At 40.6% G+C, this 27,509-nt stretch overlaps 1 protein-coding gene across 1 annotated transcript; it reads right to left on the bottom strand.

Moving 5' to 3' along the window:
* Nucleotides 1-582: 582 nt before the first annotated feature.
* On the bottom strand, nucleotides 583-21,987 carry Zfp475 (zinc finger protein 475). The gene is made up of 3 exons (NM_001109125.2): nucleotides 21,901-21,987; nucleotides 3,691-3,871; nucleotides 583-754 (listed from the first exon to the last, which is right to left on the bottom strand). The coding sequence occupies exons 2-3, from the start codon at nucleotides 3,863-3,865 to the stop codon at nucleotides 603-605; spliced, it is 327 nt and encodes a 108-aa protein (NP_001102595.1). The 5' UTR covers nucleotides 3,866-3,871; nucleotides 21,901-21,987; the 3' UTR covers nucleotides 583-602.
* Between the last annotated feature and the right edge of the window lie 5,522 nt (nucleotides 21,988-27,509).

Genomic DNA, 27,509 nt, shown 5'->3' with positions numbered 1-27,509 from the left:
TGACATGTGAGGCTGCTGCTATGGTCAGGCAATATCTCTTGTGAGGCAGCAATTCTTACTGTTAGAAACCTCGCTAAACACAGTTTTATCACAATTAACATCTTTCAGCCCTTTTAAGTTAATCTATCCTGTCAGATGATTCTACAAGGAAAGGAAACTTCTCAGTCAGTGTAAAAGCATCCATGGGCCAGAAAGCAAAGGATTAGGAGAGAAGGAAGTCTGTGCTGCTACAACCTAGAATTGCCTCAAATCTCCTTTTTAAGCCTCTGTTTTCCAGGCACAGGCCTCACTCTGAGGTACAAAACCTTGTTGAGGAAACCAGAATTAGAGAAATCTGGCAACAATTGCCTGAGAAATGTCCTTTGGATAAAACTTCCAACTCTGATAAGAAGCAGCCTGCTAGTAATTCTTCCCGACACAAAGTGTGACAAGGTCCCCTAATAGCTGGAAATAACCTGGCCACCTCCACACAGAGCTGGTCCCTCCAGGCTTAGCCAGTGCTCCTTCAACTCCAGTTCTCCTGGCTTCCTCTCCCCGCCATCTCTTCGCCCTCATTTTGGAAGGCATTCACTTCTACAACTCTTGATGCTGAGGAAAGGGCTTTACTTGGAGGCTTTGGGTTTACAAGATCGCTGGTGAACAATTAGTCTGTCTGGCAGGAAGGTCCGCCCACAAAGGTTGCAGGGAACCAATTGGCTCTGGGCACTTGTCCAAGCGGCGTCATTTAAGGCGTCAAGATCGTAGAATCCTTTGGCTGCAAAGAGGAAGAAAAGAGGGAGGGGAAAATATTATATATATGAAAAGGAAAATAAAATGGTAAAATGGGTTAGTTTACAATCTCGGAAACCATATTCTACTGTTTATAGAAAACAGTCACAGGGAATACCTTTTGACTGGCGTTTTCAAGCAAATCATGTGACTTCGCCAGAACTTAATAAATAAATAGTAAATAGTGATGAGCATTCTTTCAGCTATGAACTGGAGGCTTTTTGTGTTTTGAATATTAAAAAGGGAAATGTAGTTTCTTGTTATGATATGCATTCTTCACTAATTATTAACATCTTTGCTTACACATTGTTATCTTGCAAATATAACTTTTGGCTCCTTTCTGTTGGTTATAAATACAAAACTTACAACGGGAAAAGAACTTGTGTTTGTATTTTCCTTCTACACAATAGTTCCCTGGAATGTTTTTAGAGACCCAAACTGACAACTGAGAGTGAATTTAAAACGAATTATACTCTAAAAAATATCATCTTTTCATGGCCATAACCACAGATGTTCTTTAACCAATTAAAGTGAAGAATGCAAAGAAAAGAAACTGAGGGGAAGAAGTACCCTTAATCAAACAAAAAGAGCTGAGAAATGTGTAATCTTCTTTGGCGGCACACGGGAGAGAAAGCATATGGCTTTATTTAGAGGAACAATGTGGGGTTTAACTTTAATAAGCCTTATTTAAATAGAATGACTTTAGTACATTAAATTGACTATGTCCCAAAATCTCTGAAACTAGGTCCCTCAAATGTGGCCAGGCACTCAAAATGGATCTGTTTTTATCATTGGCCAGTGTATGTTACTCCATTAAACATTAGACTACGTCCATGATTTCTATCTTAATGGTTCACACAACCATAACAATCCTTTAAATTCTTAGCATGCCTGCTTTTAATGGAGATTTCAACCCCATGCAGCCTGGTATTTCTCCTTTAGATAAAGCAAGTATCACTATTATATAAATCACAAATGTGTGTTGAAAGATTTGCTTTTCTTTGTGTGTGTGTGTGTGTGTGTGTGTGTGTGTGTGTGTGTGTGTGTGTGTATACACATGAATACATATGCCTTGGGGGCCAGAGATATTGGATGTGTTGTAGCTGGAGTTACAGGCAATTGTGAGCTGCCAGATATGGGTGCAAGGAAATGAATTCAGGTCCCTCCCCTGGAGGAACAATCTACGTACTTAATGGCTGAGCCATCTCTCCAGCACATGAATGTGCATTTTCAGTGCTTTAAAAACTCTGTAGAGTTAAGAGTAGCATTGACTTTTTCATTGCAACGTTTCTGTATAGACCTTTGACTGTGGGTCCAGGAAAAGAAGCATTGCACTGAGTGTGGGGGAAGAAATGCCAATTTTATTTATGTAGAGGAGAAAGGCACTTTCAGAGATAAAAGTAGCATGAAGCCAAGAGGAAAAGTGCAAGTAAGTGAAATGACAGGATCTAGCCATTCGCTAACAATGGCAAACACTCACTCCCCACACTCCCCAGGGATTGCCCATGATCATTCCCACTTTTTCTAGCCATATGGTGATAAAGATCAAGCAGAATAAGGGAAACAGAGAATTAAGGAAGATTATTTTGTGTGCCACGTCAGAAGTGCTGGGTAGACTCGCCAGAGTCAAATGCTATGATTTCAATGAGTGGAGAGTTCAGTTTTATTTTATTTTATTTTATTTTATTTTATGTGTATGGGTGCTTTGCTGCATATGTGTATGTGTACCACATGTGTGCATTATGCCAGAGGAGGTCTGAAGAGTGTGCTGGATCTCTAAGAACTAGAGTTATGGATGGTTGTGAGCTGCCATGTGGATGCTGGGAGCGAACTCTGGTCCTCCGCCAAGAGCAGTTCAGTGTTCTTTAGCTCTGAGTCATCCCTCCAGCCCCAGTATATTCTTTCTGAATTTCCTTTTCAGCCTTTAAGTCCCCTCTTGCCAAGGACTGTAAATAGCTCGGTTTCAATAGTATCTAGAACTGAAAGCAGCCTAGATGTCACTCCATGGGTTATCATCTCTTCCCAGATCACACTAGCCAATGAGAAACAGCCTGTGCAGTAGCTATGACAACGCAGGAAAAGAACACTGAAAGATACTTCTCTTAAAATATCCCATAAAGAATGAGGAAATCAAATGAAAAAAAAAACCATCAATGATAGAACTATGATCATTGAAACTGAGTTGGAATGGCAATTATATAAATACATGTCTACCAATATAATTTGACATGTATTTTTCTTTTCTTAACTCTGTTCATACTCTGAGGAAACACAGCACTCTGTGAACCCTCATATGAGAAAGTACAGCTCCTCTTTCACTTGGGGTGAATAGCACCTTATAATACTGGCTGCAAAAATGAAATAAATAAAATTAAAAATAAAAATGTGAACATTCCATCCAGATGTCTAGCTTTCTGGTTTCCTTTGCATTCACTCAAACATATAACTCTCTCAGGCTAACTTTCTTGATGGCAACAGCAGCTGGATGGGGGCATCTCCCCTCTTTGTTCAGACAAGAAACACTTTTTTCAATTTTGTAACCTGACTAGTTAACCTGGTAGGCATCTTGAGTTTGGTGCTCAAGACACATTTATTTATAAATGAAACAAGTCTGTGAATATTCTCAAAAGTCTTTAAAGCTTTATGTTTTTAAAAAAGTATCATGCCTGAAAATATACAAAAGTCATTAGGAAAAAATGGTAAATTCTCATGGGTCCCTTTCACTGGGTGTTGCAGAACATAACATCTCTATCTGTCAGCCTCTGGAGATACCACTGACAGACATTCCATAATGGCTTTTAAAAATCAAATCTGACTTCATTCAAGACAGTGAGTGCTGCTGATTCCAGATGTTTGTTGAACTGTAAGAAAAAAAAATCTCTGAACTCATTCTTTTCCTCAACCCCTCCTGTAAGAACTCACCGGCAATGGTTCTGATTTCTGGTTTCCTGGGTTCTGGTCTTCTTAGCTCTTTAGGTAACAAATTGTTCTCATTATGCCACTTTTTCAGACATTGTGGCTCATGGATGCTAATAGATTTGGTCCCATATTCACGGCCACAGATGTAACAAACAACTGTCGGTGGACGCCTTATCATCGTTGGCTGAAAATAATATAACTCATTAGATAAAGTATGGAAAAGTTACAGTAAAATCAAGTAATATGGAAAGTCAACATTGTTAATTCCAATTATCAGAGCAAAGGAGATAGCTTAGTGATTAAGAGAACTGCTCTTGCAGAGGACCTAAATTCAGTTCCCAGAAGTCACACTTGTCTATAACTCCTTCTAAATTTCAAAGGCATGTGCAGGCAAACACCTGCGTGTGTGCACGCACACACTCACACACACACACACACACAGAGGCGGGAGAGGGAGGGAGGGAGGGAGAGAGGGAGAGAAGGAGGAGGAGGAAGAAGAAGAAAGGAGGAGGAAGAGGGGGAGGAGGAGGAGGAGGAGGAGGAGGGAAAACTCCAACCATTTTGGTGAATTTAACTTCTTTGGCAGTTAAGAGATCAAACTATGCTGTTACATGAGTGGATATGACCTTGGAGGGGAATAAAGAAGCATTATCTGGATTGCATTCTCATTGTTTATAAGATTGATTGATCTTCTAATCCTTATGTCTGAGTGTAGTGCTGGGCAACACAATAGGAAGGGAGGCTAGAATTCTCCTGTCAGTAACATCAAGCTCTAATGTGTCAATATGTCTGAAATGAAGGTGCCATCGGAAAGCAGGAAACAGGCCTTTGCACACTCTCTCCTCAGCTTCTTTCTACTGCAAGTACCTGCACCTACTTTCTGAGTCTGGAGTATTATCCACCACAGGCAAGACCACCAATCACGTTGGTAGATGAATACCCAGCATCTTGTCTGTGATCTTCATTGCCAATAGACTGAATTTAGAATCACCCCAGAGACATACCTCTGAGTATGTCTTTGAGGGAACTTCCAAAGAGGTATGACTGATGTGGGAAGACACCCTATAGTAAATAGTATTTGGAATCCCATATAACAGCATAATGAGCCTCCAATTGGGAGATGAGAGTAGAAGGGTTTTCCACGCAGCCTGACGAACCTGAGTTAGACCCCTGGAACCCATACAAGGAGAGAATAAACTCCTGCAAGTTGTCTTCTGACCTTCATGTGCACATTGTGGCATTCCATGAGCATGTGAACACACACATACTCCAATAAACAAATAACTAAACAAACAAACAAACAAATTTCTAGATGATGGAACATAGAGCTGCAGGGACTGGTGTTTCCTGTGATTATTTTAGTGTTGCATTGGCCCGACCTTTGCTTGCGATTTCAGTTTCTTCCTTTTGGATAGGAATGTGTTTTCTGCCAATGTATAGTAGAAATGTGTGTCCGTTTTATTTTATGAGGACTCATGATTAAGGGATTGTCTTTAGTCTCTGATGGACTTTGACTTTGGCTTTTGGACAGCATCAAGACTGCTGTGATTCTTTATGAACTCTCCGTTATAGGAAAAGTAGGAGCCCTTGAGACTGGGCATGGAAGGGTATAGCTTAAAAGTAGCAGTGTCAAGTTGACATAGGATATGGTGGTCAATCCTCCTTGTCAACTCATTCAGACACCCCTGAGTGTGTCCTTGAAGAAGTTTCCAGTTGCTGCTGTGGTAAATGTACCCTCAAGTTACAGCCAAATCAACTCTCCATTAAACTGCTTCTTGTCAGGTATTTGATCACAACAACAATAAAAGTAGATCATGTAGATGAGAGTTGGTGGATAAATAAATCACTAAGGCTATAGCATACAGTTTTTCAGAAGTCTCTAATAAAATTGTTCCATATATGTTACATACTATATAAGTTTACTTCTTTCCCACATATCTCTTCCCATGGAATCTCTGCAGAAAGAAAAGTGGAGGCCACAAAATAACAACCTCATATTTTTTTTAATAATAAGAGAAAACAAAATTAACCTACTATAAAACAATGTCAATTCAGAATTTTAGTCTAGTAAAAATAGTCTTCAAAACAAGATTAAATAAAGATATTTTTGGCCAGAAGAACAGTTAAAGGATCCACTACTGATAGATTATTGAACCAAAATTTTTAAGAGAAGTTTTAAATTACAAAAGGAAATATCAACAAATAGTCTTGTTCTGTAAGAAGCAATGGGGGAATAATATAAAACACAAATAGGTCAGTCAATAAAATATGTTTTGAAGTATTCATAGTTTCACCATACAGAATACTCTTATTCTCTTAATCTATGTCTCTTAGTTAATGAACTTTTTAAGGTGAAAATATCTAAGACAGAGTTTGTATTGTATCTGTACAAACCAAGTGATAGTTGTCAATAATGCAGTGTGGAGCAAAAAAACAAAATAGATAAATATTAATTTGCTTATATTTTCTTGAAATAATTTTAAAATATGAATATTGTAAGTCAGAGGCATTTATTTTCACTTGTATAGTAACCACTAGTGCATGCAGGTGTGTTAAGGAGACACGAAAGTTGACAGGTGAGATGGAGAACCAAACATCAAACATGATGCATTAACTGAGCCACAAAGAAGGAAAGGTAATAAAAGAGAAACACCAACCCACTCAAACATGGTGATTGAGAGGATTAATAAAGGAAGACAGCTAGAAATAAAGCCAAATGTGTTGATAACTGGTCAGGGGCAGTATTGCTGTCACTGCCTACACTGATGCCTCTTCAGTATTCCTCAAACACCCTGTTTTTTAAAACAATAATTACAGTAAATACAAATAGTCTAAGCAACAACTAAAGACATGCTGCTGGGCTCATACCCAATCTTAGGAAATGTGAGGAGGTTGAGTAGGAACATTGTCATGAGTTCAAGGCCAGCTCAAGCTACATAATGTGTTCTAGTCCAGCCTGTGCTAAAGAGGTAGACTCAGTCTCAAAAAGCCAGAAGAATTCAAATTAAAAGTAGTTAGAGTTATAGAGAACATATTTTCCACACTAAGAAAGGACAATATCCAACTTTGTTTTTATTACACTTTTATGAACACAACCATACAAATAGACTTCAAGTAAAAGAATGGGAAAAGTATTCCATGTGACCAGTTAGCAAACAGAAAAGCTGCCATGTCTTATGTTCCATGGAGGCAGCTTAGGTAGGTCGATAGGTGAGAGGCTGCACGGACATGGGGAGCTACGAGACCCGAGCTGAGATAGGGATTTTACTGTGATAGGAGATAGTCAGTAAGCCATAACTGTATGTCAGGGGTGTTAACCTGGTGGTGTGTGACTAGCAGGTCAACATGATTGTGACATCCAATAAATGGCTGTTCTGTAGACAAGGGCAGAACGGAACCAGATGCGGAAATATTTTATTCAGGAAGATAACAGGACCAGAATGGGAGAAATGAAGAAACATAAACTGAAGGGAGAGGAAAAGATTGTGTTCTGGAGACTCAAGGAGACTGACAAAGTCCTAGAATTTAGCCTCATTAAGCCTAGCCAAACCAGGAAACAGGCCTGTCATTCGATGTAAATGGTTTTTAGAACTATTCATTCAGAAAAGGATATTTTAAATAGCAAAATGCCATTAGAGCATGGAGACGTCATACAGGTAGAATGCCCATAATAAGAATATTGAAGCCACAGCTCCCTGCTCCCAAACCCTGTAGGAGAGAGAGCTCATCGCCCAGACAGGTGAGCACCCCTGAGACTGCACGGCAGGAGAGACTTCCAGTACTGCCCACCCTTGCCCACATCCCTGGCCCAAGAGGAAACTGTATAGGGCCTCTGGGAATGGGAAGAAAAGGGCACTCAAGCTGCAGGTGCCCTGCAGTCCAGACTGCTCCCAGATCTGAAGGGACCCAGTCAAACAGCTCCCTGCACCCAAATCCCATGGGAGGGAGGGCTGGACCTTCAGAGGGGCAGACATGCCTGGGAAGCCAGAGGAGACTACTCTTTACCCACATTTCTGACTCTAGAGGAAAACGCCTAACACCATCTGGGCCCCCTGTGCACAGGGACCTGAGAAAAGGCAGGGCAGGCCCTTCTGGTTGCTGCCCTCACGGAGAGCTGAAACCCAGCACCGAAGGGCGGCTTCAGGCCCGAGACCAGAGGAAAGACCAACTTTTCTGCTCCAAGTGACCTGCCTGGTGGACTCAGAACACATGCCCACAGGAACAGCTGAAGACCAGTAGACAGGAAAGACTACACGCCTGAAAGCAGAACACTCTGTTCCCATAACTGGCTGAAAGGGAACAGAAAAACAGGTCTACAGCACTCCTGACACACAGGCCTATAGGATAGTCTAGCCACTGTCAGAAATAGCAGAACAAGGTAACACCAGAGACAACCTAATGGCAAGAGGCAAGCGCAGGAACCCAAGCAACAGAAACCAAGACTACATGGCATCATCAGAGCCCAATTCTCCCACCAAAGCAAACACTGAATATTCAAACAGACCAGAAAAGCAAGATCTACATTTTAAAACACATTTGATCATGATAATGGAAGACTTTAAGAAAGACATAAAGAACTCCCTTAGAGAAATGCAGAAAAACACAAATAAACAAGTAGAAGCCTATAGAGAGGAAATGCAAAAATCCCTGAAAGAATTACAGGAAAACACAATCAAACACGTGAAGGAATTAAAAATGGAAATAGAAGCAATAAAGAAAGTACAAGGGGAGTCAACCCTGGATATAGAAAACCAAAGGAAGAGACACAAGAGACACAAATGCCAGCCCAGGTTACTGTATCCAGCAAAACTCTCAATTAACATAGATGGAGAAATCAAGATATTTCATGACAAAACCAAATTTACACAATATTTTTCTAGAAATCCAGCCCTACAAAGGATAATAAATGGTAAAGCCCAACACAAGTAGGCAAGCTACACCCTAGAAAAAGCAGGAAACTAATTGTTTTGCAACAAAACAAAGAGAAGACAAGCACACAAACATAATCTCCAAATACGAATATAACAGGAAGCAACAATCACTATTCCTTAATATCTCTCAATATCAATGGACTCAATTCCCCAATAAAAAGACAAAGATTAACAAACTGGATATGTAATGAGGACCCAGCATTTTGCTGCCTACAGGAAACACGCCTCAGAGACAAAGACAGACACTACCTCAGAGTGAAAGGCTGGAAAACAACTTTCCAAGCAAATGGTCAGAAGAAGCAAGCTGGAGTAGCCATTCTAATATCGAATAAAATCGATTTTCTACCAAAAGTCATCAAAAAAATGAGGAAGGACACTTCATATTCATCAAAGGAAAAATCCACCAAAATGAACTCTCAATCCTAAATATCTATGCTCCAAATACAAGGGCACTTACATACATAAAAGAAAACTTACAAAAGCTCAAAGCACACATTGCACTTCACACAATAATAGTAGGAGATTTCAACACCTCACTCTCATCAATGGACAGATCATGGAAACAGAAATTAAACAGAGACATAGACAGACTAAGAGAAGCCATGACCCAAATGGACTTAACAGATATTTATAGAACATTCTATCCTAAAACAAAAGGATATACCTTCTTCTTACCACCTCATGGTACTTTCTCCAAAATTGACCATATAATCAGTCATAAAATAGGCCTCAACAGATACAGAAAGATAGAAATAATCCCATGCTTCCTATCAGACCACCACGGGCTAAAGCTGGTCTTCAATAACAATAAGGGAAGAACACCCACATATACATGGAAGTTGAACAATGCTCTACTCAATGATAACCTGGTCAAGGAAAAAAAGAAAGAAAGAAATTAAAGAAGTCTTAGAATTTAATGAAAATGAAGGTACAACATACCCAAACTTATGGGACACAATGAAAGCTGTGCTAAGAGGAAAACCCATAGCTCTGAGTGCCAGCAGAAAGAAACAGGAGAGAGCATATATCAGCAGCTTGACAGCACAGCTAAAAGCTCTAGAACAAAAAGAAGCAATTACACCCAGGAGGAGTAGAAGGCGGGAAATAATCAAACTCAGAGCTGAAATCAACCAAGTAGAAAGAAAAAGGACCATACAAAGAATCAACAGAAGCAAAAGTTGGTTCTTTGAGAAAATCAACAAGATAGGTAAACCCTTAGCCAGACTAATGAGAGGACACAGAGAGTGTGTCCAAATTAACAAAATCAGAAAGGAAAAGGGAGACATAACAACAAAATCAGAGGAAGTTCAAAAAAGCATCAGATCCTACTACAAAAGCCTATATTCAACAAAACTTGAAAATCTGCAGGAAATGGACAATTTCCTAGACAGATACCAGGTACCAAAGTTAAATCAGGAACAGATAAACCATTTAAACAATCCCATAACTCCTAAAGAAATAGAAGCGGTCATTAAAGGTCTCCTAACCAAAAAGAGCCCAGGTCCAGAAGGGTTCAGTGCAGAATTCTATCAGACCTTCATAGAAGACCTCACACCATTACTATCCAAACTATTCCACAAAATTGACAATAATAGTCAATAAAATTCTTGCAAACCAAATCCAAGAGCACATCAAAACAATCATACATCATGATCAAGTAGCCTTCATCCCAGGTATGCAGGGATGGTTTAATATACAGAAAACCATCAACGTAATTCACTATATAAACAAACTGAAAGATAAAAATCACATGATCATTTCATTAGATGCTGAGAAAGCATTTGACAAAGTTCAACACCCCTTCATGATAAAAGTCGTGGAAGGAACAGGAATTCAAGGCCCATACCTAAACATAGTAAAGCTGTTCACAGCAAACCAGTAGCTAACATTAAACTAAATGGAGAGAAACTTGAAACAATCCCACTAAAATCAGGGACTAGACAACGCCACTCACTCTCTCCCTACTTATTCAATATAGTTCTCGAAGTCCTAGCCAGAGCAATCAGACAACAAAAGGAGATCAAAGGGATGCAGATTGGAAAGGAAGAAGTTAAAATATCACTATTTGCAGATGATATAATAGTATGTTTAAGTGATCCCAAAAGTTGCACCAGAGAACTACTACACCTGAAAAATACCTTCAGCAAAGTGGCTGGGTATAAAATTAACTCAAAGAAATCAGTAGCCTTCCTCTATACAAAAGAGAAACAAGCCGAGAAAGAAATTAGGGAAACGACATCCTTCATAATAGTACCAAATAATATAAAATATCTCAGTGTGACTTTAATCAGCAAGTGAAAGATCTGTATAAGAACTTCAAGCCTCTGAAGAAAGAAGTTGAAGAAGACCTCAGAAGATGGAAAAATCTCCCATGCTCATGGATTGGCAGGATTAATATAGTAAAAAATTGCCATTTTACCAAAAGCGACCTACAGATTCAATGCAATCCCCATCAAAATTCCAATCCAATTCTTCATAGAGTTAGACAGAACAATTTGCAAATTCATCTGGAATAACAAAAAACCCAGGATAGCTAAAACTATCCTCAACAATAAAAGGACTTCAGGGGGAATCACTATTCCTGAACTCAAGCAGTATTACAGAGCCATAGTGATTAAAAACTGTATGGTATTGGTACAGAGACAGGCAGATAGACCAGTGGAATAGAATTGAAGACACAGAAATGAACCCACACACCTATGGTCACTTGATTTTTGACAAAGGAGCCAAAATCATCCAACTGAAAAAGAGCATTTTCAGCAAATGGTGCTGGTTCTATTGGAGGTCAGCATGTAGAAGAATGCAAATCGGTCCATGCTTATCATCCTGTACAAAGCTTAAGTCCAAGTGGATCAAGGACCTCCATATCAAACCAGATACACACAAACTAATGGAAGAAAAAGTTGGGAAACATCTCAAACACATGGGCACTGGAGAAAATTTCCTGAACAAAACACCAATGGTTTATGCTCTAAGATCAAGAATTGACAAATGGAGTCTCATAAAACTACAAAGCTTCTGTAAGGCAAAGGACACTGTTATGAGGACAAAATGGTAACCAACAGATTGGGAAAAAGATCTTTACCAATCCTACAACTGATAGAGCACTCATATCCAAAATATACAAAGAACTCATGAAGTTAGACCGCAGGGAGACAAATAACCCTATTAAAAATGGGGTTCAGAGCTAAACAAAGAATTCACAGCTGAGGAATGCCGAATGACTGAGAAGCACCTAAAGAAATGTTCAACATCTTTAGTCATAAGGGAAATGCAAATCAAAACAACCCTGAGATTTCACCTCACACCAGTGAGAATGGCTAAGATCAAAAACTCAGGGGACAGCAAATGCTGGCGAGGATGTGGAGAAATAGGAACACTCCTCCATTGTTGGCGGGATTGCAGACTGGTACAACCATTCTGGAAATCAGTCTGGAGGTTCCTCAGAAAATTGGACATTGGGACCTGAGGACCCAGCTATACCTCTCTTGGGCATATACCCCAAAGTTGCTCCAACATATAACAAAGACACATGCTCCACTATGTTCATAGCAACCTTATTTATAATAGCCAGAAGCTGGAAAGAACCCAGATGCCCTTCAACAGAGGAATGGATACAGAAAAGTGGTACATCTACACAATGGAATATTACTCAGCTATCAAAAACAATGACTTCATGAAATTTATAGGCAAATGGATGGAACTGGAAAATATCATCCTGAGTGAGGTAACCCAATCACAGAAACACACACATGGTATGCACCCATTTACAAGTGGATATTAGCCCAAATGCTCAAATTACCCTAGATGCACAGAATACATGAAACTCAAGAAGGATGACCAAAATGCGAATGCTGCACTCCTTTAAAAGGGGAACAAGAGTACCCTTGGGAGGGAATAGGGAGGCAAAGTTTAGAACAGAGGCTGAAGGAACACTTATTCAGAAACTGCCCCACATGTGGCCCATACATATACAACCACCAAACTAGATAAGATGGATGAAGCAAAGAAGTGCAGGCTGACAGGAACCAAATGTAGATCTCTCCTGAGAGATACAGCCTGAATACAGCAAATACGTAGGCGAATGCCAGCAGCAAACCACTGAACTGAGAATGGGTCCCCTGTTGAAGGAATCAGGGAAAGGACTGAAAGAGCTTGAAGGGGCTTGACACCCCATATGAACAACAATGCCAACCAAACAGAGCTTCCAGGGACTAGGCCACTACCCAAAGACTATACATGGACTGACCCTGGACTCTGACCTCATAGGTAGCAATGAATAGCCTAGTAAGAGCACCAGTGGAAGGGGAAGCCCTTGTTACTGTCAAGACTGAACCCCCAGTGAATGGGATTGTTGGAGGGAGGTCGGTAATGGTGGGAGGATGGGGAGGGCAACACCCATATAGAAGGAGAGGGGGAGGGTTTAGGGGGATGTTGGCCTGGAAACTGGTAAAGGTAATAACAACTGAAATGTATATAAGAAATACTCAATTTAATAAAGATAGAGAAAAAATATTGAAAACATGAAACTATATGTAAAAAATTTACAGAGAAAGTTTTAAATTTTTAGTTTAGGAACTGAGTCACAGAGAGAAAAGCTCCATCTATAATTTTGGAGAAAACCCTGCCTCCTGGTCCAGCAAGGCAGAGTCATCACTCTGTAAAATGTTAAAGAAAACTGAATTGGGCCGGTGAGCAAATGATGTGAGATTTCTACTGGTTTACATGTCAGAGGGTAATGAGCAGCATTCGGCCCCGATGGAGGAGAAAAGGTAACGAAAAATCTAAAGCATGTTGATTCCCAGTACCAGCAAACCACAGAACCCTCAACTCAAAATCAGAGCTACGGGAGAGGAGAGCTTTCCTAAAGGATTGAAGGAAATGAAAGCTGAGTGGAATCAAGAAAGGTTCCTATGACAGCATGGTAAACCAGGGTCTTCCTCCACCATCAGTGAGAGATGGGATCGAGGGTGGATTGAAGATCAGAGGAAAGGGAAGGAAGAGGAGGAGGATGAAGTCAGAGGAAGGGAGTTGTAGGAAAATCAGGGTTGGGGAGTTCACAGAGAGGAACTTTATCTCCTGAGTAGTGTGATTTTCAGGGAATGAAGAGATTCAGATTTCTGAGACAGCAAGAATTAAAATGATATGATTGGGTATTGTGGAATGTAACAGTGATTCAATTAGAACTACTCCCCAACTAAAGCAAAAATAGAGTCACAAGAGATTCCAGTGACATTAAAGGCACCTTTGCTCAAATGTTCTTTAGTAGGACTGGGAGGCATGAAGAGAGAAACAACGTAAGTGAATGGTATTTTATCCTTTGGGGAATAAAACACGATAAAATAATGTATGTTTTTAGAATCAGCCTGCCTTAAATCACAGCTTTTGCGCAGCTTCTTAACGAAGAAAATGGAAAACAAGATCACAATAAAAAGTAAAGCAAAGCAAAGCAAAACAAAAGAAAAGAAAAGAAAAGAAAAAGAAGCCAGTATTATTTCTACCAGGAGCAAAATAGATTCTACAAGACTAAACAGCAAATGGTGAGGTCAGTTAAAACTGCAGTTGGAGTGAGTCCCTTAAATGTGGATTTTATCTGAGGTGTAATTTTTTATTTAGTACCAAACTACACCAGTAAACTGCATTCACCAAGGTAAGCAAGTGTTTGTTTCTCATGTTTTCATGCCATGTAGCATAACCCATGCAGAATGACTTGGGAAGCAGGGAATTCAAGACACAGAGAGGGTATAAAGCATAAACCATCATTTCTGAGACACCTCGGACACCTCGAGGTTCCCTACTCAGTCTTAGCGTTTATTCACTTGGAAGATTAATTAAATACAGGGCTTTCCATTGAAAAACATGAAGTTCATTTTACTCTAAGAAGAATGTAGTTATTAAGATTCCATATGGAATCTGGATCACAAGCCAAGCCCAGCACTGAACCAAGCATAGCAAGCAAAACAAATGGCAGGGTTCTGAAATGAAGACACTCACATCACATCATCATACAGGTTCCTTCGTAAGGGAAACTTGTGAATGAGCAGGCTGGCCCAAAGGCCAGAAGATACCCCGAGAACTGCAAAGAATGTGGGAGAAAATGAGTACAGTAAAAGGGAATGGCGTTCTCTATAACTCTTGAGAGCTTTCTCTATGCTGTATATTTGAGGTTGAACTTCAGTTGACCTGAAACATACTTCATAATCTTAGATGTAGCATCTTCTTGCTAAGGAATGCTACAGGCGGGTGCAGGAAAGCCATCTGTTGCTGAGGAGAAAACGCTCCCTAGTGGGTCTGAAGAGTGATAAGATAACTTGATTTATTTTTTCATTAACTTCACTATTGTTGGTCTGAAATTTCATGGAAGAATCGGTGGCTTGTGGTCAAAGCCATTACCCTGATGACTAGGGATTTAGTAGTTGAGTTCTTTCTTTGGCGTTTGCAGGCAGAGACGGATTTATATGCATGTGTCTGTGTGTGTGGTGGGGTTTGGGTGGTGGAGAGCAAGAAGAGACCCTACCCTGACAAAGCCAACCAAGTGCCCCCTCTTGCCCAATGTGCAACAGGCAGCATTGGATAACAGCATAACAGAGCAGGGCAGGGGCTGCGAAGGTTGTCTCCAGAGGTCACAGGAGGACAACAAGCCCTGTTCACATGGAGCTTGCCAGGGCCAGCCCACAGCTGGACTGTGAAATCAAAGGAAGGCAAAGAAAAACCCACAAGTCTGAACTCTGTACAGGACAAAGCACTGGAGTTAGTTTTCCCATCAACTTTTCGGACAGGACTGGTGGAGCTGACGTTTTCAAAGCGAATGTCTAGTTGGACATGAGCATTGTTCCGCTGTGAAGCACTTAAGTAAGAAATAGTCACTATGTAGGTGTGTCGATCAGGGTTCACCCTTCCCCTGCTCTAGTCCTTTCAGGCTAAATACAAACATAGATGCTTTAGAGAAAGTGTGTGTGTGTGTGTGTGTGTGTGTGTGTGTGTGTGTGTGTGTGTGTTTTAACTTGAATCCACTAACTTTTCATATGTTTTTAACCATTTTTTTGCCCACTGATAGAATTCTAATACTATTTTCCATGCAGCATCTTTTACTTTTTTGGTCATGTTTTGCCCCTCTCTGTTGGGCACACCTGACATTTGACAGTTTAGGTCAGGTTTGGTTAACACAGAGGCAAGTGAACATTTGGAACTTTTTCTTCCGATCAGTGTAGGTATAGCCTGCCACCCATCCATTGCCTCGCCTTATACAATGAAAATTAATAGTTTTGATAGCACTATAAAGATAAGAGGGTAAAGATTAGGACCAATGGGGGAGTAGCTTAATGGAAAAGCTGAAGAGAATTATTGACAGAAGTGGAATAAATACGATAATTTCAGAGGCACTGTAGAGCATGGCCTCAGCATAGCTCAGTGTAAAGAAAACCATGGTGAAATGTGTGGCTCAATAGACAAGAGCTGCTGAAGGGCAGTCTTGAAGGAAACATTTGTCAGAAGGAAAAAAATAAGAGCAAAGTTACATGAGTCTAAGTAGAAGAGACCCTGAAAGTCAAATGGGAGTGCTTAGTTCTAATTTTAGTAGAGAATGAAATTATGCCACCTGTTACCTTCTTACACTAGCTTTATAGAAGACTAAGTGAACTTTTACAGTGTGAAAAGACAGGGTGCAGTATTACAGGATATTTAAGAGTGCACGACTCAAATATACAACTTTAAATTTTTTGTTTGGGTATGTACTTGTGTGTGTGTGTGTGTGTGTGTGTGTGTGTGTGTGTGTGTGTGCGTGTGTGCACATGCACGCGCGTTACTCCTATGAATCATGAGTCTGTGCTGCAGGCATGTACTATGCCAACGCATGTGGAAGTCACTTATGGCAGCTGATGCTCTCCTTCCGTCAACTGAGTCCCAGGGACTGAACTCAGGTTGTCAGGCTTGGTGGCAAGCACCTTTTACCTGCTGAGCCCTGTCACCAGCCTAGATTTGTTTCCTGTCATTGAAGCATTTTGTCTGTTCTTCATAAGGAGACCATTTCAGTGAGGCTATGCCAAGAAAACCACATCACAGTGCAAATAACATTCTTATTACTAAATGTGTATTCAAATTAAATGAAATACCAGATCACTCCCCCCACACAAGTAAGCCACAATTTATATGTTACTTGGAAACAAGCTTAAAAAACAGAGCTTTTCCATTCTTATCTGGGGGACTGTGTCATAACATCCCTGTATCAAAACAGCCCTACTCCTTGTGTTTACTTGAGTTCATTCATTAACCTAAAAGTAAAAAACAAACAAACAAAAACCTCACAAAAATAAAAACAAAAACAAAAAACCACCCAGGGGACCACAAAATGAGGTATCCTAAAAGAGAAGTAGAACGTAGACCTAAACCACAACTCCCAGCAGTCTAAAAGAAGACACACGTCTGCTTCCTCCCAAGCATTTGACTGGAATCATTAATCTGTGATGATACAAGTCAAAACATCTAAATTCAAAACAGCAGTGGCCACAAGAGAGGTAGACATGACAGTCCTTACCCTATCTCAAAACTGGGTTTTGAGCTGTCCTTTCTATCTTTGTGTATTTTGTCTTTCAGATGCAGCCTGACTCGTAACAGGCCCAGCTAGTCTATGACTATCTGGATTTAATCAATGATTTCCCAACTCCACAAAAGTCAGTAAGACAATGGTATTCTAAATAGTGATGGCGCCAATATGATTTGAGCAGAGAAAAGCAGAGGTGCCTGCTGGAGGCACAGCTGTGACTGATTCAAATGGTGCCTGCACCGAAGGCTGTGGAAGAAGGAAAGGACGGGCATCTCAGAGAGCCAACTGCTTGGAAATACTGTTGCTCTGGAAGTTGCTGTTGCCATGTGCCAGGCTCTGTGTAGGGAACAGAACCAAGAACTCTCTCTAGGCAGTGGATATAACCACACTGAACCCACTTTTCTTGGGAAATATTCTTTAACTCTGAGTGAATATCAGGCAGATGGATCCCCATTTGCCTATGCATAGCTCCTAACACATGAAATGGCTGAAGCAACAGAGGAAGGGAAGATAAGAAGGCTTCTGGTGAGTAGAGACTTCTATGCCCATTGATGTGTTTGAACTTGGGCCGATGATTTTGAGAACTGGTTTCCAGGCAAGAAACGATTTTAGATGGCTGAACTTTTGTGACCCTTTAAGCCTCATAAGATAGTTGGTGTTTGGCCTGTAAAAACAGCCTCCTGATCTAGAACAGTGAGTGGTTCTTAGTAACTCCCAACCATTAATTTGTTTTCGTTGCTACTTCATAACTGTAATTTTGCTACTGAATCAGAGTGTCTCAGTTCCTAAGGCTTCAGAAATATGTTCTTTCCAATGATCATGACCCACAGGCTGAGAATCACTGATTTAGAAACTTTTATAGTTCATCCAAATGGTGCCTGAAAGCAGAATGAGTGACAAAATATTCGAGCCCTTCTTCACTGTACATGGTCACATGAATCCCTTGGACATGCCCATTTAGTCTACCAGGTTCCAGACTGTCCTCTTTACAAGGACTCCAGAGACAGGCCTGCATCAGTATCCTTTAGACCTCAGATGGACCATAGTCCTTTCAGCTAATAGCATGCTCTAGTCCAGCAGTTCTCAATATTGGGATCAAATGACCCTTTCACAGGAGCATAAGACCATCAGAAAACAAGGATATTTATATATGATTCATAGCTAGCAAAATTACAGTTATGAAGTAGCAACAGAATAATTTTGCAGTTAAAGGTCACAACAATTTGGGGAACTGTATTAACGGGTCCCGGCATTAGGAAGGTTGAGAGGCAATACTTTAGTTGGTCAGCCCATTGTTCTCCATAGTTCACAAATTACTATAGTAAGGTCCTGCTCTCTAGGCTACAACAGACATTTACTTTTAGTGTCCACTGTGCAGCCTGATCTATCCCTGAAAGCATCTGAAGTGTGACTTTAAGCAGCTTATTCTTCCAATCCTTTGACCACCCTAATTAAAGTAATTGCCTAATATTTAATCTCTATGACATGATATATTGCGTTAGCACATCACTGGCTAAGAAAGATTTGTTATTTGTCCAAGGGCTTGGCTTTTTACCTGGAGTCTCCTAGAATTGGCAATTCAAAAGAATGAACCTCTGGTGGTGAACATAGAAAACCAAAACAAACGCAAGAATGAGTACCCTAAAGTCGCCTATAAATACAATAATGGCATGAACGTTATGGGGACGACCAAATGTTTTCTTACCGAATTTAATGCCTGCTTCACAGGCATTGTGGAGCCTGGTTGTGTAAATCTGCCAAGAATCCATGGATGGGGATCTCACAGTTCCCAGAGGCAAATTTATTATTATTATTATCATTATTATTATCATTATTTTGCTAAATAGATTTACTATCAAACTGTCCTCTAAATACATACCTCTTTATACATAAATAATAGTATAATAAAATCAGTAGGTTGCCTATACTGAATATAACATAAAACTTGATCTCAACTACAACAGAGGGTCATTTCTGTTTGGTTTACATTATGATTCATAACAGTATCAAAATTGCAGTTATGAAGTAGCAACAAAAATAATTTTGTAGTTGGAGGTTACCACAACATGGGAAACTATATTAAAGGACCACAGCATTAGGAAGGTTGAGAATCAGTGCTTTAGTTTGAAGCTCAGTGAAGTTTGAAGCTATCCTCAGGAACAAGAAGCTACTACACTAAGGGGTGAATTCGGTAAGAAAAACCATGACTTTGTTGTGTATCTGGGATCCTAAACCAAATCCTCTGTCTGTAGTCAATGGAGTACTATGTTCTGCCTTTAAGACAGGCATTGGGGTTGGGGATTTAGCTCAGTGGTAGAGCGCTTGCCTAGGAAGCGCAAGGCCCTGGGTTCGGTCCCCAGCTCCGAAAAAAAAGAACCAAAAAGAAAAGACAGGCATTGGCTTTGAGAGAAACCAGCAGAGCTCCCTCCCATTTATGCTTCTGTTCTTTTGTCACGACTACCTTGACTACCTTGAAAGTGCTTATACTACTCTCAAGTTCCTGTCCTCTTGGAACTCTCTCTCTCTCTCTCTCTCTCTCTCTCTCTCTCTCTCTGTGTGTGTGTGTGTGTGTGTGTGTGTGTGTGTGTGTGTGTGTCTCCCAGGGAAGCACTTTCCTAGGCAATTGCTTTGTGAGGAACAGAGAATGTCTTGACCTTTGACTTTTCTTTTATATGAATTCGCTTCTTTACAAAATGCAGACTTGTCTGAGGCATGAAGTTTCTCCCTCAAGATATTTTCTTCCTTCTCATATTGTGGTGCAGGAAATTTTGCTCCCTGATTACTGTAAGCTGGCAGGCCAATGACTGTCAGGGATTCACTTGTTTGAATCTCCCCTACATTGGGATTATAAACCTTCCCTACCACTTATGGTGGGGTTTTTTAAAACTGCATTTTGGAGATTGAATTAGAGCCTCATATTTATAAGGCAAGAGCTGTGCCAACCACATGAGCCATCTCCCAGCCAAGGGACAGAGTCTTGCTTAAACATTTTTTCCATTTTACCTTATTTGAGACTAAACATAAAACTGCCCTTACTATTGATACCTTAGAGGATATCGATATTTCTGGACAAATTCTTGCCCTAAAAATGATTTTCTTAGAATAATACTGATACAAGATGTCTTGGTGTTTTGTTTCTGAGCTCATCAGTTGGTTGACAGGCCTAACTCATGGTTAGGTGGCTTCTAGGTGACGGAGGAGGAAGCACAGAGGAGAACCCACAGGCAAGATGGCAGCTAAGCTATCCAGTGACCATAGAGGATGAGGAAGAAGGGATAGATAGTCCACCTGGACTTAGGTCAGAAAGTTGTTTCCATGACTGATTGTTTTTTATGGTTTAGATGCACAAGTCCCCAGCTCAGGGAATGTACTTAGAAGTAAACACAACAAACAAGCAGAGCCTACTATGTCAGATAGGCCAGAAATAATTCTAAGTTTAAGAGGCAAGCTTCTTTTAAAATTTTCCCATCATGGTGATGATTTGCTCTTGTTCCCCAAAGTGCCCCTATTTTACTTAATCTTGAAGTTGGGAGCAATACCTTTACGCTTTGGCATTCTCTAATTAAAGCCAGCCTGATATGTGTATGTTCCTCAGGACTTAAAGATGGGATCACGGTATTGGAGGCAGGTAACTGGACAAAAATGAGAAACTTATTTAAATCCTGTACTGGGCATTTGTTGAGTTATATTTTATACATAACACAACACAATTCTGAGAAAGGCCATAAAAAGATGCAATGACCAAGGAGAAGTGCTGTATAGATTAATGGCAATCGAGAGAAGAGAGCTCAAGTAAAGCTGTCTCCAGGCTCTCTGTCCAATCATACAGCAGAATTAGTGCCTTATGTTGATCAGTGACATGGCTGTTCATCAAGGACTCTGCCAGCATATACTCAACGACATTTGACGTGGTTCCAAATCTCATGGAGAAGAACTTAGCACTGATGCTGGGATTTGGATCAGTCATAATCATGTTCCAAACCACAGTCATTAGTGCACATTACTCAGAAATACAGATGCATGCATTTGAGGCTGGAAACAAGGAAATGGAGTAATGAAGAGTCAGGCTTATGGAGACATGGAAGATAGGTTAACATTTTATCATATTTTATTTATTGGGTGTGCATGCATGGACCAACTTGCAGGAGTTGGTTCTCTCTTTGTACCATGTGGGTCTCAGAGATAGAACTTGGCAGCAAACAACTTTACCCACTGAGCCATTTCACCAGCCCATAAACTTTTAAATAATGTAGCCATAGTATTGTCTTATTGAGTTTATGACTAAACAATATTCGGTGTGTGAGCATGTGATCCTATCCTCTCACAGGAGTAACATATAATTGACATGTACCCTTCTAAAGAATTAGCAAGCAAAATACAGGTATCCTGGTGCAAATCCTAGAAGGAGTATCCATCAGAGTCTTGCTAACTTCTGGCACAGTCTAAGGCAGATCTCTTATGTTTTAAATTATTATGTTATTACCATTTGTGTAGGTGTTATCCTTTAAATTTTTTATGAGTAACATATATAGTACATTTTCTGTTAAAAATTTAAAGTTCTTCCCAGTACACACACTTCACACATTTCACATCTGTCCACAGGTTCACCTGGCTTGGCTTTCAGAGCCAAGAATGGAGAGAGACAGAGAGAGACAGACAGAGAGAGAGAGAGAGAGAGAGAGAGAGAGAGAGAGAGAGAGAGAGAGAGAGAGAAGAAAAAGGAGCCAGCAGGACCATTACCTTATTGTTGCTCTTTGAACACCTGAGAGCCACGGGATCCTAGGATGCTGCCCTGATATGCGGGCATGGTTGGCCCCAAGGAAAGATGATCAAGCGCCACGTGGAGTTGGCCATTAAGTAGCCCAGCTGGCAGCAGCATCAAAAGGCACTTTATGAGGTAAGGCTGGCTTTCATGACATCAGCCCTGCTGAGCAGGTGGGCTGTAGCCACTGGAGATGACCAAGTGTGAGAACCATAGGCCACTTAATGTGTTATCTGCCATTTCCAAAAAGAGTCCCATGTCACTCTTGGATTTAGGGATAATAGAGGCAAAAAGTTCTAAGAGCCTTGGTCTTGACTTCAGGGACTCAGTTTAACAGAGGACACAAAGGGGACAAGCACTAAGGATACCCTTAGAGTTAGCCTCGATATTGAATTTAGAAAACATAAACAGATTGCAGCCCCTCCATCTTCCCACTGCTGGTGGATGCACTTGTTTTGTTTTTGTCTTTATTGTTTTCTGCATTCAACATCCTACTGGAATAAAGAAGTACCCATCTTATAAAAGAACTCTTCCCATGCACTGGCAATCCTAGGTCCTGGTGTCTACTTCTCTTGAGGGGTCTTACCTTTTCTGGTCACCTCAATTCACTTCTCCTCTCCACTGAATTGTTATTTTGGTCATTCATTGTAGTCTCAGTGCTTCTACGGTTTAATAAACCCCTACTTCTAAGTTATCCATTGATTTTCTCTTAGGCTAGAGAGCTTAATTTCTCAAAACATACCCACATGCTATAGCTCCAACATAATGAATGTGTCCCTTCCAATGTTCATAGGTAAATCTATATGGCCAGATCAACAGTTACTTTCATTTCTGGTTCTACTTCCTCTCTGGGCATGCCTTCTGTTGTTCGTCCTCCACTGACAGTTCCACAGTTCGAAGCTACCACCTTCCAGAGCAGTCTCTCTCCAGGCCTTTCTAGTCGGTCATCTTTTTGGATGTTCATTCTCCAACTCCTTCAGGAGTCAGCTTCAATCCTTCTTCCTTTATCATTTTAAAAATCTATTTGTTTTCATTTTATTTGCATTGATGTTTTGCTTACATATTTGTCTATGTATACTTGGTGCCCCAGAGGTCAACAGAGGCATCAGATCCCCTGGAATTGGAATTAGAGATGGTTGTAAACTAACATGTGAATCTTCAACTCTGAACTGTGTTCCCTGTGCAAGAACAGTAAGTCCTCTTAACTGCTGAGCCAGTCCAGTCCCTCAGTTGGTTTTCTAATCCTACACTCACTCAGATTTCTGTAATTACTAATAACCAACACGTGGACATTCCAGCCTTGCCCTCTCTTCTTAGTCCCAAACTCATTCATCTCAGCTCAGATTATACTTAAATACCTCAGTACATTTTATTTCTAGAATGAAATCACTCCCCATGGCCTACCTTCTTAAAAAGTGGCACAATTAAGCCTGCTTGTTCCCACTAAAATACTGGAGTCCTCCTTGGTCTCTTTCCTCACCCTTCCATATTTCAATTCTTACAAAGTATGCCCACCATACTTCATCTGCCACCAATCACTGGAATCATGATACAGCTAAACAATGTGTGGTGTTCTGTGAAGGGCAGTGTGAGGGATCACCACTGCCCTGATGCCACCCCTATGCTTCTTCTTGTGCAAGATCATCCCCCATTAGGTGCCAGACACTTGTAGGCCCTTTAGTTCCACTGTAAGGTCAGACCGGTCTCCCCCTTCAGCCACACCCTCACAACAACCCCCACACCCTCACAACAACCCGCTGGGTTAATGCTGTCACTGGTCATGGGTTTCAGATGAAGAATCTCCCTTGAGGTTTTCTCTAGCCAAGGTTCTGAATGTTGCAACCTCTCATCACAACACACTGGGCTATCAAAATTTCATACTATCTGGTTTTTTTTTTTTGTTTGTTTGTTTGTTTTACTTTTCATATTTCCTTATCATTTTCTTCTAAGACTAAGAGCTGGGTCTATTATTTTTATGAATGTATATTAGTGTTTAGGCCAACACCTAATGATGAATACTCATAAGTTAGCTAACTTGTTTCTTCTTCGTATTGCCTCATGCTTAGGCTTCCCAGGGTAACAATGGTCCCACCTAACCATGCTGGGAATTGGAACCACAGGTACACAACCACTGAGTTCTACCACTGAGTTCTACATTGCCTTGTACCCTTGATGAGTACCATTTAGATTTAGAACTGGCCCTAGCATAGCACTTACTTTAGAACCTGCTACCTAACTTTAAGCAACTCTTAACTTCATACTTCCCACCAGAAAATTAGAGAAAATTTAGAACAGATTATGTGTACAAACAAAGTGCTAATCAGGAAAAGCCATATTGAGTCATGGTGCTCCTTCTAAAGTCATGCTGAACCGTAATCCTCAGTGGAATAGTGATTCTCAGGATGTAGGCAATGACCGAGTCACAGAGGCCTCCACCTTTGTGAATAAAATTAACACCTTCTTCAAAGGGTTCAAGTTTGAAGCTAATGCTTCCCCTGTTGTGAAGACAAGTGTTACCCCAGAATAGCACACAGCCCCGTCTTGGACACAGAGCATCCCACCAAGACAGCAGTGCTTGCTGGTACTTTGATTTGTACGGCCTTGTCTCCAGAATGTGAGAATCAAATCTCTACTCTCCATAAATTACTCTGTCTCAGGCATTTTCATAGTACAATGGATGAATATATAAAGATACTCAATAAAAATAGTTCATATTTTCCTTCTTGTCACTATACTTTATGTTCTATTTAGCAGAAATCGATGCACAAATATGAAAATGGGTCATATCTGCTCTACCGTTCTTTTTGTGACAGTCCCATTAGCTATTCTGCCTTTAAGGTATGAGATTCTCCTGCAGAAACAGCACCTCTAAGTTCAAATCTAATAGTTACAAATAACTGAAGTTCATGGTTGTATTATAAAGGAACCTTTTTAGATTTTTAGATTTTGGAAGCAAAGGGGAGGGGCTGGAGGAATTGGAGAGATGGTTCAGTGGTTAAGAGCATTTGTTGTTCTTGCAGAGGACTGAGGTTTGATTCCCAGTATATGCATGATGGCCCACAACCATCCATAACTCCAGCTCCAAGGAATTTGATAATCTCTTTGACCCTTGAGGACACCAGGCATGCACACATGTGCACACACACATACACGCACAGAAAGAGAGAGAGAGAGAGAGAGAGAGAGAGAGAGAGAGAGAAAGGAAGAAAAACATTCACACAGATAAAAATAAAAATGAGTAAGGGCTGCATAAGTCGCTCAGCAGTTAACAGCATTCAAGCACTCAAGTTCACTTCCCTAGACCCACATCAGATAGCTTTCAATCATCTGTAATTCAGCTGCAGGAGGTTTGAACACCTTTGGTCTTCTAGGGTACCTTCAATCAGGTACAAATACCTACACATAAACACATCCCTATCCACATAATTAAAAAGAATAAGAATATATCTTTTTTTTTCCTAAGGAGAAAGGCAGTCATATAATTTGACAATGTAGAAGGCATTAAAATGAGACAGCAGATGGCAGCACCAGATGCTAGTGATGTGTTCGGCTGCAACCCGAGTCCTGGGGATGCCAAAAGCACTCAGATTCAGTTCAGAGACACAGTCCTCTGTAGAAAAGATAGCGTCACTGAATAAAAATAATTTCTGCTTTGCAACGTAAGGGCAGGATTCTTAGGAACACTTCATGTATTACCAACAAAATCCCAAGACAATAAATCCCTAGCCTTACTTAGAGAGGGTCAGAGGGTCATTGGGCAAAGACGGAATTTGGGTTTATAACTATGTGTTTAACTATCATCCTGGGCTTCAAGTAACTAGAAGAGGTCTCTAGATAAAGACTGTAACAATCAGCTTCCAAAAAAGAGCCAACTTGTCAACATTCCCTCCTTTTGTTTTAAAATAAGAAATAACAATGGCCCCTATCACATTCTTCAGCAGATATCATGGAAAAATACTTACAAAATGAATGTTCGATTATGCAAACACAATAATAAAAAATCAAAACAATAATCTGTATTTTTCCACATTGAGCATCGAAACTTCATATGAAGTTTTTAACTAGGTGAAGCTCACCCAAGCTTTTCTTCTTTCAGGGGAAGGAAGTGTCACAATGCTGGTCATTAGGGCCAGAGTGATGGCCTCAGGACAATCAACTTTTACATAATCGTCACAACTTTTCTATGAGATCACAAAGAATAGATTTGGCTCTGTATTTCAGATAATACATAGCAGGAGAGTTTGAGTTCGTGTAAGGATAAAGAGAGGGCCCACTTAGATCTCACAGGTGAGCTTGCCTCATAGGCATTTTTTTCCTTTGATTGACTGCATCACAAGAGAACTTTCAACAGACAGCCTTAGCAGCACTGTAGTTGGCCATCAAACATCACTGTCACCCAGTGAGAGCAAATTGTTTCCCCAATACCATGGCTGTTAATGTGAACATATATATATATATATATATATATATATATATATATATATATTGTATATATATATATATATTCCCTCTCTGGAATTCAGATTGAGTCTCTTGAGAATATCAGGCAAGACTGCTGACACTAATCCAAGACCAGATCCAGAATTCCAAAGTAAAACTGCTCTAATTGACAAGAGAACGAGATGAAGCAGGCGTCCAAATTGTAAAAGGCAATGCACTTCAGTCAGCCAAAAGTTAGCTGTCACAGGCAGATCCGACTCCAGAACCTAATGATGTATAGGTCAGAGCTCTTTACGAAAAACAAATGACTCATTATAAGAAGTGGAAAGTGTGTGAGGAAGTTAAAATTTCAACAGATGGGATCCAGAAAGCAAAGTAAACTGGTCAGAAAAGACCTTCTTCTGAATGTACCTTAGAAGCAATGTCTGAGGGAATAGATGATGCCTGTCACTTCCAAAATACCTCATGATTTAGGGAAGTCTAAAACTTGATCCACTTTAATTGACCCAAGCTTGATTTAAATGTGGCCCCTATGACCTTTTGCTTAGATGACCTGTCAATGTTTTCACTGGGACCTGTATGGTCCCCAAATCTGTCAGGACAAAGGTAACAATGGTGGGTGACACTTTCCCATTGTCACATGGCAGGCAATGCCTTTGAGGGTCTGGGTACACACTGGCAACATCTAGTCTTCTTGGGGCCTGCCTGGATTCTCAAATACATGCAGGCATCATGGAGAAACCACCACTGCTGACATTTTTCTCCTCTAGACAGCTGGGTGGGGGAGGGAGGGAGGTGGCTTTTTATGACAACACAGGCCCAGTCAGTTGGTCTCTTTTGGCAGTTGTGACTGAGAGAACCTGCTGTGCTTAGCCGGTTGGCTCTAGTCTTGGAGCAGAAAGTACGTGTTACAACAGGAAGCGCAAGAATCCTGACCATACTCCTCCCTAGCTCTAGACCTGTGACGAGAATGTTTAAAGTAACGTGCTACAAGAAACAGGGCTGAGAGTTCAACAAGAAACAGGGCTGAGAGTTCGGATGCTGGGATGGTTGCTGATTGGTGACCCTAAGACACTGATCCTTTAACTCTGTTTCCAGACCCCACACATCTTGGAAGGAAAGCAACAGGCAGAGGATAGGAAAACCA

Source organism: Rattus norvegicus, chromosome 18 (genome assembly GCF_021556685.1).
Source record: "Rattus norvegicus strain SHRSP/BbbUtx chromosome 18, alternate assembly SHRSP_T2T, whole genome shotgun sequence".
Taxonomy (NCBI): domain Eukaryota; kingdom Metazoa; phylum Chordata; class Mammalia; order Rodentia; family Muridae; genus Rattus; species Rattus norvegicus.
The sequence above is the reverse complement of the archived record's forward strand: the minus strand, read 5'-3'. Positions and strand labels throughout refer to the sequence as shown.

Coding starts and splice junctions, on each gene's coding strand:
- Zfp475 (NM_001109125.2), bottom strand. CDS start 3,865: ATGATAAGGCGTCCACCGACAGTTGTTTGTTACATCTGTGGCCGTGAA. Junction 755..3,690: donor AGAAATCAGAACCATTGCCG/GTGAGTTCTTAC, acceptor TCCTCTTTGCAG/CCAAAGGATTCTACGATCTT.